General features: G+C 34.3%; 1 protein-coding gene across 1 annotated transcript; it reads right to left on the reverse strand.

Annotated features, from left to right (window-relative positions):
- Window positions 1-1,150: 1,150 nt before the first annotated feature.
- On the reverse strand, window positions 1,151-5,854 carry LOC118264669 (uncharacterized). Its single transcript, XM_050704999.1, has 4 exons — window positions 2,978-5,854; window positions 2,682-2,756; window positions 1,849-2,008; window positions 1,151-1,414 (listed from the first exon to the last, which is right to left on the reverse strand). The coding sequence occupies exons 1-4, from the start codon at window positions 3,710-3,712 to the stop codon at window positions 1,245-1,247; spliced, it is 1,140 nt and encodes a 379-aa protein (XP_050560956.1). The 5' UTR covers window positions 3,713-5,854; the 3' UTR covers window positions 1,151-1,244.
- Between the last annotated feature and the right edge of the window lie 6,608 nt (window positions 5,855-12,462).

Genomic DNA, 12,462 nt, shown 5'->3' on the forward strand with positions numbered 1-12,462 from the left:
CATTTAGTTACCTCCTTATATAACTTACGTAAGTAATGGAGGATGAGGATTATTTACAAACAAAACGGTTCTTGGGATTTAGTACGGTAGTTCAGTTGTTTGAAGATTGTGAGGTTTCGATCAGGCCGGTATGGTAAACCAAAACGAATTACAAATTAATTTAATGAACACCTGCCCTAATAAAGAAATAAACCTACCTCGTTGATCGAGTGGTCGTAAGTACGACTGCCGGCAAAGAGTCTCGGGTTCGATTTTCGGGTCAGACAAAAATAAAGTCGTTAAAAGGCCTTTTTTTAACATTTGTTTTTTTTTAAACATAATAACGAGTAAAAAATCATTCCTTATGTTATTATAATGCATTATGGTTGCAATAATAACAAAAGATAGTTAACCGTTTTTCATAAAAAATATGTAGGTACTACTTATACATACACAACCTAACTGAAATAGATTAAAAACCTAAATGTAATGTAAGTGAAGGTACCTAGACGTGATCCTGCTGTGATAATGCTGACAACGAAGGAGGAGGCCTGAGTCAGCGAAACTGTGCCTTGATCGAAATGTATCTCACTGTTGATGTTAGCACAAATTGATTGTAGTGAAATGTTTACATATCTGTACTACTTGTATTTCGTTTTGTATGCTTTTTAGTATTTTTGGGTATATATCGTGACCTATATGAGGAATTTATTTTATATTTTACAAATAAATAAATTACAAATAAATCTAAAAAAGGAGTCCTAGTTCCACAAGCTGTAACAAATTCACCATCATAATTATCATTTTAGTCTTCAGATATTTCCCCCCTCAAAAAATTAAATAAAAAAAGTCCTCAGATAGGCAGTGCTGTGGACTACCTAGCGGATTTAACGTGGTGGTTTTTAGTTAGGAAGAGTCCAACACTCCCTTTCGCCTCGCGCGAAGCGGGAGACGTAATTGGATGATTTCTCCCGCTTAAAAAAATCAAAAATAAAGCCTTAAGATATACACAGACATAGACACGATAGTTAGTAATAGAGATATTCACGATGTTAGAACATAGGCTCTCTCCCCGTAACTTCTAGGTTATAGATAACTGCGAGTGGATTGTAAAATCGATATTGTTAAAACACATTAGCTGGGAAAATAAAACGCAAATGGATGAATTTGTTTATTTATCAACATTTTTCAATTTATACTTTCACCATCAAGATAGTACTTGATAACTTATTACAATTTTGAACCCAAACTATTTCACAATGTAATTACAAGACGTTGTTAAACTGTAGCGCTATGACAGTGTATGTTGTGAAGAATGTCACGATCGAAGGTAACATTGACATTTCCACGTCAAGGGTCCCAAACACGTGGATACGGACGGGGCGCGTGCGCACACAACGCAGTAAATCTTTGGCCAGCTTGTAGCACTCTTCATCTGAAAAGTAATACTTTGTTAGTAATTGACCACGTTAATTGCAAATTAAGTACTAAACATTTCAATGTATTCTTAGATCTACGTGAAAAAATTTAGTTCTAAACCTATGATATCAGATTTCTTTTAATCAGATGTGTCGTAAATATTAATCCTAAAAATTGTCATAACAGGTGGTATAAACTTTATCGCTGATTTGATGAACGAGTGTGTGATTTTTGAATTTTTATTTTTTTAAAAAGACGTTGCCCCACATTAGGAAAATTATCAAAAATAACACAGATATTGCAAATATGTCTGGTGTATAGTGCAGTTTCTAGACGTACCTACCTAAAAGTGAAAAACGTAACTGGTGACCAATGGAAATAACATGAATGTTGGCACTTATACATACATTACGAAAATAAAATGTTATTTCGTCTAAGACTAAAACTTACTGTCTAGAGTGTAGACACAGAGTTCACAAAGCTTCTGCCTGAGCTGCAGAGAGCTGTTCTGCACCTTCTGTCCAGCGCGCGATATGACGAACAGCGCAATCAGGAATACAGCCATTGAGAAAAAGTGTGCAAACATTGATGTCGTCATTGTTTGGCTGCCCTAAGAAATTACAAATAAAATATGTATTATAAGAGTAAAAAGTTTATTTTTAGTACTACTAACAGTAATAATATAGCTCTAGGTCGCCTGTCAACTCAAGTACACATGCAATACCAGAGGCATTACGAGTGTGTCATGGACCATATGCACTGGCTTTTAAGATACAGGTTACTTAAACCTAGTTCAGAAGGCAGAGTCTGTTTTTTTTTAACATCATGTATAGCTGGTACTCTAAACATTATTTTATAAGGACATGTTTTGTAATAATTTTAAGTTTGGAGAAACACAGTTTATTACTTTTTTTTATTTATTTACGTCTCTAGTCTGCTGTTTTTAAACTCTATTTGTATAATTGCGTCTTCATTTTTTTAGCGTTGATAAATCTGCGTTTTGCCACCAACCCGCTTACTGCCAGAACGGCGAAGCGAAGATGTGACCGAAGATGGAGCACACAGACTTAGAAAGTACCTATTTACTCTGACCTTGAAAAGACACCGGTTGTATTTCTCAGAAAAAATAGAAATCATTTTGTATGAAACCATCACCTGTTCGGTGATGATGGCAAAATGGGTTAAACTACGTTTTTCCTTATCAAACGATAGTTTTGAAGTAATTATAAGGTAATGGCTAAGTCTCTGGGGTCAAAAAACAATAACGATTATTTTGTACTTACCTCAACGGATATTAACGTGATGCTATACATCAGTATTATGTAATACACAGTCACTATCAATATCATTACAGTCAACTGAAAACAAAAAGGGTTTTCATTAAAATTAAACCAATCAAATCGAACCTTAGTAAAATTCATCTAAGTTTAGAATGTAGTCTAGATACGAAGAGATAATTCGTACAGTAGGTACTTGTAAGATTTAAGATTGTACTTTTACGATTTACTGACAGTAAAATATTTGACTACGTAACAACCTATATTTTATTCCCATTTCTGTAGCCCAATTTCCCTCTCACCTGTATGCTAAACATTGCGTTGCATAAATTCGAGGTGTCGTTAATATTTTCATACGCTTTCACCCATTTATTAATCTTGTCGTGACTGACGGTTGCGCTCGACAAATCTCCCGCGTGTTCTACATTCTCGCGCCTCTCTCTCGACAGCGACATCTCTCTGTCTATTGATCGCGTGATTGTCCTCAGTTGCTCACAAATCACGAACAAAATAGAATACAACACGAAATATTCAAATAAGTAACGGAAATCTGTGAAGTTAAAGTTGTAATTATACAAAATTGCTTTATACATATTTTCCGTGCCCCTCCGGTTGCTCAGTCGCACCGCTGTCGACGTCACTATCTTCATCAAACAAAATGAAACGATGGTTACCGTCAGAACTTTTTGCGCCCTCAACAATGTTTGGTTGTAAATTCTATCGTCGAAAATATTGTAGAACGCATCGAAATTTAAAAGCAAACTGTAAAACTTTTTCGAGTAATACACGGCCGCAACCATTACGTAAAGAGAGAAGCCGATGGATGTTAGGAAATAGATGCGTTGTGCCCTTATGTGAATTTCATCTTCTAACGCGAAATTGACCAAAGCGTTGGTCAAAATGGAGATGACTTCTAGAAGGAACCACGCGAAGGTGAGAATACGCGCACATCTTGTTAAATGTGAATAATTTCTGAACACACATGTAATATTTTCAATGAACAGAAGGTATTTTAACGGCGTAAGGTTCAATGTCATTTTGTATTGGAAATATTGTTTGATTGACGAGCTGTACGCCTCTAGACCGAGTCGAGACTGTTAGTAATCGAACGATTATTGATAATCCAATCAGACGACTATTATTTGCTTTTAATCCACTTCTTTCGAGTGCTGTAAGTAATTATTTCATTAAGTCTCGAGCTATTTCTAGTTACGTTATCTCTATTATTATAAAGTAAGGTTGAATTGAAAATAACGCTGATGAGAAAACCACAATAATCGAGACATTGTTAATTATTTTAGCTGAGCCTGGTTGAGGGCTCATCAGTTGTAGGGTTGTGGTGCAAAATTAATAGCGGTCTGACATTTACACACCGCGACCGTTGTCTCGTTGTAAAGTATTTCTAAGTTTTCGTGGCAATTTTTGGAAATAGCGTATAGCGATGTACGTTTCAAATCACTACTGTGAATTTGATAAAAATACTTTAAACATTTGATTTGGATTGTTTATTCAAATTTATAACCAACATTGAATATTTTGACTCTATTCCATATGCCCCTTTATTTGAGGGGGAAAATCATCCAATGGGAGTGTCAGACTCTTACTGACTAAAAATGCATATGCATGGGTTCTGGTAGAGCGACGAGCTACTCGTGTTCGCCATCAGCAGACCCGCACTTATAATAGCCGGAAAACGTCGCGCGATCCCCGACGCCCGAAGTGTCTCCCAAGTGACCATAAATGGTGACTTATTAGTTAGTAAAATGTGTAAGTCATAGGTTTTACTATCGATTCTAAATTGAGAAATAAGAACGATATCTTGGTTTCGCAAAAATACGTGTCATTTCTTCACGTACTGAGATTATTTTCTACAACAAAGTAATCCCTACAAACTAAAGATCATTTAGCTTTAACTAGTGTGTGTAGTGGTCCGTAAGCCGCTGCCTTGCACCGCTGCAGCGCTGACGCGGCGCTGTCCTGGCTGTTTGCACAGCACTGCACTGGCTGTCATGCGGTAATGGATATTGAAGTGTTCGGCCAAGCTGGCTTTTTGTTACTCATAAAAAAATAGAAGCGAATCGTCAACTAATGGGAGTTTTATTAACAGCTTGCGTTTGGTTTGTCCTTGTCTTGAGACTGTTTGTTATAGTAATTAATTAGGTATCTGTTAAAGGAAATTGTCACGTTTGTTTGTTTGATGTCCACGCCGGGAGAAATAATTGTTTTTCTCCATTTCACAAGGTTTTTATTTTGTTACGCAGTTTGAAAATTATATAACTTTCATCAAAATGGTTAGTGCTTTCATAAATGTGTGTTTTTGTGACTTATTTAGTTTTTATAGATGGAGGTACTTAATTATTTATGTCGTCCATAGTTCATCATTTTTATATCGACCTAATTTAAAGTTAATGTCTTTTTAAACGTTGAAATAAATGTCTAGAAGTAGAGTTTCATGTTAAAGCCAGATTATTATATATTCAAACGTTAATATGAAAATTGCTTTCTGAAGTCTAGAAACATATAACTCAAGCAGTCTAAGCCAGCGAAGTTTCACGTCGAACTACATATATGTAGTTTCAAATAATTTATTAGTGCCTGAATATTTCTTTTTATTATTAATCTACATTTATTTCAACATTTTAAAAGTTATATTATCTTCATATTCTATAAAGCTTTTAAAATACCATTTTGAGGATTTTTAAACTAAAAAAATAAATTATGATTTCTAAATTCTAATTTAGTCTCGATTTATTCTTGAAATATTTTAATGTCTGACCTCTATTCATTGGTCCTTAAAATCGTAGACTGAGTACATTTTCGTTCATCCACTTTTTACCAACGATGACGCAACGAGTTTTTAAGGCATTTAAGAATATGTTAACATCAACACTGTGTTCTTCTACTGAGAATATCAATGTCAATAATAGTTTGCTCGACTCATTAAGGCTTAAAAGTTGATTTAGTGACCAGTGAAGTGAGACATTTATTATTATGAACCTCGAGCAAATAAATAAAGTTGCCAAGAAAAAAAATACAGTTATCTTAAGCACAATTTGTCTCAGTAGCAGTAGGAGATAAGCACCGGTTTATAGTGCAGTGAGAAGTAATATGCAGCGGAGATGAGAGCGATATTAGTGCAATTACACACGCGAGCACGCTCGACGACACGGCTGAGTACTGTCGACGCATTTGTATCATGACCTACTGGGAGTATTAGTCGTTTAAAATTGTCATATTTTTGAGTTATAAGGATTAACTATGTAGTTTCATTAATTAAAAGAAATAAACAACATAAAAATAAAAGTAACTCGTTACCAAAGATATGCATATTTTATTGCGCGGTTGGCGCGGTGGTAGGGCAACCAGCTGCCACGCAATGTGTACCCCAATGTGTAGTGGATTCGTTTCCCGCACGGAGTAAATCTTTGTGTGTTCCACAAATTATTGTTTCAGGTCTAGGTGTCATGTGTGTGTGAACTTGTATGTTTGTAAACGCACCCAAGATACAGGAGAAAATTATAGTGTGGGGCAACGTTAAAAAATATATGTATTTGAATATAACATAATGATATCACGCTTTTTAATCCAATCAGAGGTACACATTGAAGTACAATAACACCCACATTTACAAGTTACGTTTATTAGTCTTATTTGTATATTCGTTAGAAAATAAGTTTATGGTAGGTCATAATTCAATTTAGTCGATTGTACACCGGCGTTCATGTAGAATGAACATGTATTAATTAATTTGACATCGAGTTTCATGTTAATGCGTGTTACTTTTGTGCTTGTAAACTTGAACGAACACGTTTTATGAAACTTCGATATAGCAAAATGATGGGAACTATGTATAAGTATACGAGTATTTCTACGTTTAAAGTTAGTTGAGTAAAACTCGAGATATGTTGACACTGGTTACGGGACCTTAAATATGTATTGAATTTGAAAGTATATAAGTCAAATCTTGCTTCATATCATTTTGACGCTTGTCTATTTATAAACTATTATTGCAACCATTACTAAAAAATATTTAGTTTTTTTTTCTTGATACTAAAATAACGGTTCTTTCAATGTTGTGAAATCTGTCACTTGGACAGTAGATGGCAGCACATTGAACTGTATTTACCAGTGTAATCTGACCTGGACATCAGTTGAAAAGCTTATTTGAGGCGAGCTCATGAAATTCTGGTCTTTATATTATAGCAATATGCTTTAAGGTGCCATTAGTTTAGTAGGCAGCGGTGTGGGCGGCGCGCCACAACGCCTCGCGTCACGCTCTGCGTACCGCACTGCACAATGTGCACAGACCCTAATAAATTGTGTCACAAATTGTTATCATTCTTCTACTTACGTAGAGCGGGTTTATTATGACATTCTATTTACACTTGCATGTCTACAACGTGTAACAAAAAGGGGGTATACACATCAATTGCACGGTTTCTAGATAACATAACAAACGATACGGGAAGGGTTTTTTAAACTCATGTTTTCATGGTACCAAGTTATGAATTTTTCAAATCGCGCCGGTGCGCGAATCAAAATTAGGTAGACAAGGTACTAGGCGATCAGATTGACAGAAGAAATGTTTCGTAATATTAGCGAGTGTTCCCTGTAGTGTTGTGACACGTTTATATGATTTGAAAATAAATATGAATATGAATATGAAATCAAGAACTATGCGATACATTATTACATACATACATTTGGTACATTTTTTTTTTAAACGTATTTTAAGCTAATACTTTGTGTAGAGATTCTATTCAACCTGTATTCATCAGGGCTTCTTGATGTATATGGGTATTTTGTTACACGTCGTATAATGATACAGTAGTTTTTTAATTAACATAATGTAAGTTACAAAGTATGTACTTATGAAGTTTTGAAGGTCATATCATAATTTTGTCCTCAAACTACCAAAGTAAAGCAATGATTTCGTAAGATTAGTGCCGTATAACAACTGAGTACCACATAATATCGACCTTCGGGACCTATCTGTAGTTAATTGTCTCCCATTGGTACCTAACGACAGATGGTGGCAACTTGAGCAGTTCGGGCCCAAATTGTCTCATTTATATGCTTTGTGAGATCCAAATATTATGTTCTAGATACCTATCAAATAAGGGTCTGTTTACCCGTCATTGTGTCTACAGGCTCGTAGCTCCGTCAGCTACGCTTCGTAGCCATTTCGTAGCGCGCTACGAACCGTAGTCATTTCGTAGCAAACTACGGCATGTATTTACCGTAGTCAAGTTTACTAAATAGTTTGTTCAAGTAGCGCGAAATATTAAATAGGTAGTAATTATAATTAGTCGGTTAAGTAAAATTAGTGAAGTTGTTAACCTTCGTTAAAGGGCAAACGACGCTCACGATTCGGCAATAAACCTTAACGTAATGCAGGTCGGACCCAAGAGATACTAAGTTACGAGACTGTTGAGAACTTTGAGGCTTTCTCTAACTTACAATAGGTACTTCATTTAAACACCATTAATGTTTAACGTATTTAATATTTTAAAAGGATTTTTTTACAGAAAAGTTAATATTTTAAAAGTAGGCCAATTGTGTTTTTAATACTTTTTTTTACCAAAACGTAATTTGTTTTTAATGAATTATAAACAAAGTATCATATTATTAGTTGAACTCGCGTCGTAAAACTTCAATGAAACCCTCAATACTTAAAAAAGTGATTTAAACAAAAAAAAACCGAGCGTCCCATTGTCCACATGCGAACATGGAAATATGCATAGATATAACATACCAACATTATATTCCCCATATACCTTTTAAGCAAAAGGTTGCGTAATAAAGTGGTATCTAAAGATAATCTGTGCGTATTATACGCGGTTGGTAACATTAGTACAATATTGACAGAGGCAATCGGGACCGCGGCCAGCCGTGACTGGGACAAAGTGAGGTCCGAAGTGGCCGACCGCTATCCCACCGTCCCACGAACCCACTAATGGAGGGAAAGCGGCCGATTACAATTACGACCCGCCGAGTGGAAAGTTCAGCTTTCACAATATTAACTTGTGTTTAGGTCTACGTTTTAATGCGTTTCTTAAACTTTTGCATACAACTTCTAATGGAGAATTTACGAGGTCTCGCGTTAAAATAAGTTACGATATCCTCTTATTCCCGGAGTGGCGAGCGTGCTTTAAATATAGCTGTTGGAGTAAAATTTACTTTTATGTACGTGTGCTTATAATATACAGTCTCAGTTCTTTGTTACTTTTCTGACTACTTTTATAGTGAAATGTTAGTCTCGTTGGTGCATTAATAATGCTTATATTCTTTGAATCTGTTGTGTAAAATTATATAATTTGAATTTAACGTACTCTAATAAAATTAAAATAAGAACTAAATATAAGCAAATCTGTTAATGTTTTTTTTTATATTTCAATTTCATATATAATAATAATCAATGACCTTAAAAAGAAGATCCCAACCCACATAAGAAAAATAAAATTATGCAGAGTTTCAGTTTCTGAAAAAAGTAACTACGGAATGTTTTTCCATACGCACCTGAAAACAGCCACGCTCGATTAATTCTTGACCTTTCAACAGATTACTTTCCTGGCCGAAAGTTCCGAAGCCTTCGAAGGTTAGCGACTTTGATTTCTCGAAGTACGCACTAACATCGTGACACAAAGTCGCAATCATTTTACAAGTGAGCAACTTTCAAATGACAGTCTTCCGCTGATGTCGATTTCCTTCAGTGACTTTTATGTATGTTGAAAAATGTGGGTATTGTTTTTAATTTATATTTTGTAAATTTTACTATAACATAAAACTTATGTCATCTAATTAGTGAAGATTGCATGTAGATCATAGTTATAAGTATATTGTTAATTTGTCAGACGTGACACAACTTAAACCCATAAGGGTTCCAGTGTCTTATTAAGTGTTTTTATATGTATGCTTATATTTAAATAATAAAAAAAAAACTACATGTTATACTCAGTTTAAAGTTTAATGTGATACATATTTTTAGTGAATCAAAGTAAACCAAAATGTCTAAATCCCAGAAACCACAAAACAAATAATAGTAGTTTGAAACTAATCCATTACTGATTATAAACCGTAACCAAGTAAGACAAAGCCGGGAGTTTCACTTATAGCGTTATGAGAATAAGCGTTTTCAACGTCTTTTCTCGAATCGTTCGGATGGAAAATCGCTAATGAGGCTGAACGCAACTCAAAGAGGACATACTCGCCGAACAAATTTGCCTATTTCGACTCAACTCGATATTTCTTTTATTCCAAAAATGGCTTTATTTTACGATGCAAGCTATATTTCTTTTAAAATTTGCATGGTTTTGATTTGATGCGAGTTTTTTTTAAGATTACGTAGTTCAAATTCTTCATAAAGGCCATAAATTTACCCCTACGCTTCTAAATATATTTATAAGTACTTCAAACATCAGGTCTTCTATTATAGAATGCCTCTTTATAATCACGTATTTGACTTACTTTAAATAGTCGTTTGTAAAACTTGGCAGACGACCTTTCAAACAATATTCTGTAACCGAATCATCTGATATTCATTCCCTCCCCCCACTTTACTCCACTTAAACCAACATAGACTTACGAAGACAGTTAAGATATTAAACTGAAGATTAATAACGAATAATTCAAAAAGGTAGACAATGAATAAATGTTCCCTTTTTCTTGATAATTCCTCCGTGCGGAAAATCGCAAAAGGGTTTTAAAGTGCTACGGATAAAGGGGGGGTGGGACGGATTAAAAGTAGAGGGGGAGGCACGGGGTCTGCGAGTGCAGGGGGAGGGGTGCGAGCTCGTTAGCGACAATTTTTCTCAAAGCTCTCGCCAGGGAATTGTCACAATTCCGATTGTGACGAATTACGCCGGGAACAATATGGCGTACTCTTTTTTATTAAATGAAATAGAACTTCACGACTCTGTCCATTAAGGCGGAAGGGTGAAATCAATCGAGTATTTAAATTCAATTGATATAAAATTCGACATTTCTTAAAATATGTACAGTCTCTTCAAACACCCTTCTTCTAATTCTGAAAGTTTTAAAGCAAAAAATAGCTTTTTAAATCGTCAAAGTTATCGGTATCAATAAAAGGTACGCATCTTTTATAGTTCTAGAACATTTAATCAGAGTCCAGAGGTAATCAGATAAATTGTTTCCCGGAATCCATTAAAGTAATTCGATTATATTGCGTGAAAAATATCATAGGTAATATCGTCCACCGGTCGTACGGTGGAGGTTATAAAATAGGCCATATATTTTTAAAAATATTTCCAGCTTTCGCTAACATCATTTGCTATGTAATCCGGCGTGATTGTATTAAATGGTAATTTATTTTAGTTCGCCTCGAAGGCGTGCCATGCGGCTGTTAATTACAAAACTAATTAAAACTGCCGATTCTGTAATTAATCTCCTCGACGCCGGCGAAGGGGACGTCTGGTAAAAATACCTATCTATACACGAACTGTGGGACATTATCGATGTCCTATTACGCAAGTTTTCTTATTACGCTATTCTTGGCGGTTTTCCCTGAAAAATATAAGAAAAAATGTATTACATGTAACTCCCTTTGGTGTTATAAAACACAAATTAGGTATACCGTTTTTATAGAGAAAATATGTGAACATTATGTACCTATTTTTACATATTATGTTTATGATTTTAATAACATTGTATATGGTCAGTTATCCACAATGTAATTTATAGAGTTCCTGCGAAAGAAGTCAATAAATAGTACGATTCTAACAATTTTACTGCCAAGAGCTATTGTTACATTATAATTGTATTTCAATTATTCTAATAATAAACTATTTTGTAACTATAATATGCAACGTTTATGTATTTGTTGCATAAAAGTCTTACTATTTATTAAATTAGAACTAAATGGCATTTAATATATCCACATTATAATATTTCCTAAGATATACCAAAGGCGATACTTGTAATTTAAATATCATCATCATCTAGTTATTTTAAAGATTGACGTGTTATTTGTGTAAACTATTTGCAAAAATAAATATCATTTATCATCAACAGCCTATAAGTGGCCACTACTGACCAAAGGGTTCTTCTCACACGGAGTAGATTAAAGCAAATAACAACCTCTAACTTATTATTATAAATGTGAAAGTATTTTTGTTTGGATATTTGTCCGTCAATCACTCACAATTTAGATGTAATTTGGTATACAGACAGGGTATGAGCTGACTTGGGTGATAAGATATGCTTTATCCCACGGGAACGTAGACAAAGCCGCTGGCAGAAGTACTAAAATATAATTATGAGTAGGTTTCAATGATGTAATAAAGTAGAGAATACTGGATTAAGGACATAAAAGACGATAGCATTGAATGAGATTACTCTGTAGTTGGGTTATATCAGCAAAATTGATTGACAATCATGTTAATAGAATGTATAGTATGCTTTGTTGTACATAAGTGGCAAATGATTGGAGTATGGTTAATGCTTCGTTGCTTTAAATGTACTTTCTTTGTGTGGCTCTTTAGCACTTTTTTATTAGTTAGTTAAGTAACCTAATAAACTAAAATTAAACTTGAATGACAATTAAATATACAGACAATGAATTATGTTGTTATTATTTTTGTAATCGGTGCAAATAAACTGTTTTTCATTTTCTTTCTTTTCTTTTCTTTCAAATCTTGGAAACAAAAAGTAAGCTATTTTTTACCCTAATATATCCTACTGTGGAAGAAACCACATCATAAAGTCAGTTGAAAATTCATTATTTTCAATTTAAAAACCTAATGTTTCCTACTAATGTATTTTATTAAAA

The sequence above is a fragment of the Spodoptera frugiperda genome, chromosome 26, assembly GCF_023101765.2.
Source record: "Spodoptera frugiperda isolate SF20-4 chromosome 26, AGI-APGP_CSIRO_Sfru_2.0, whole genome shotgun sequence".
NCBI classification, from domain to species: Eukaryota; Metazoa; Arthropoda; class Insecta; order Lepidoptera; family Noctuidae; genus Spodoptera; species Spodoptera frugiperda.

Bases quoted from the DNA above. Each gene is read 5' to 3' on its own strand.
- LOC118264669 (XM_050704999.1), bottom strand. From the start codon at position 3,712: ATGACATTGAACCTTACGCCGTTAAAATACCTTCTGTTCATTGAAAAT. The intron at 2,757-2,977 runs GTGAGAGGGAAA...TTTTGTTTTCAG, and splicing joins ACGCAATGTTTAGCATACAG to TTGACTGTAATGATATTGAT. The intron at 2,009-2,681 runs GTAAGTACAAAA...GTAATTTCTTAG, and splicing joins TCACGTTAATATCCGTTGAG to GGCAGCCAAACAATGACGAC.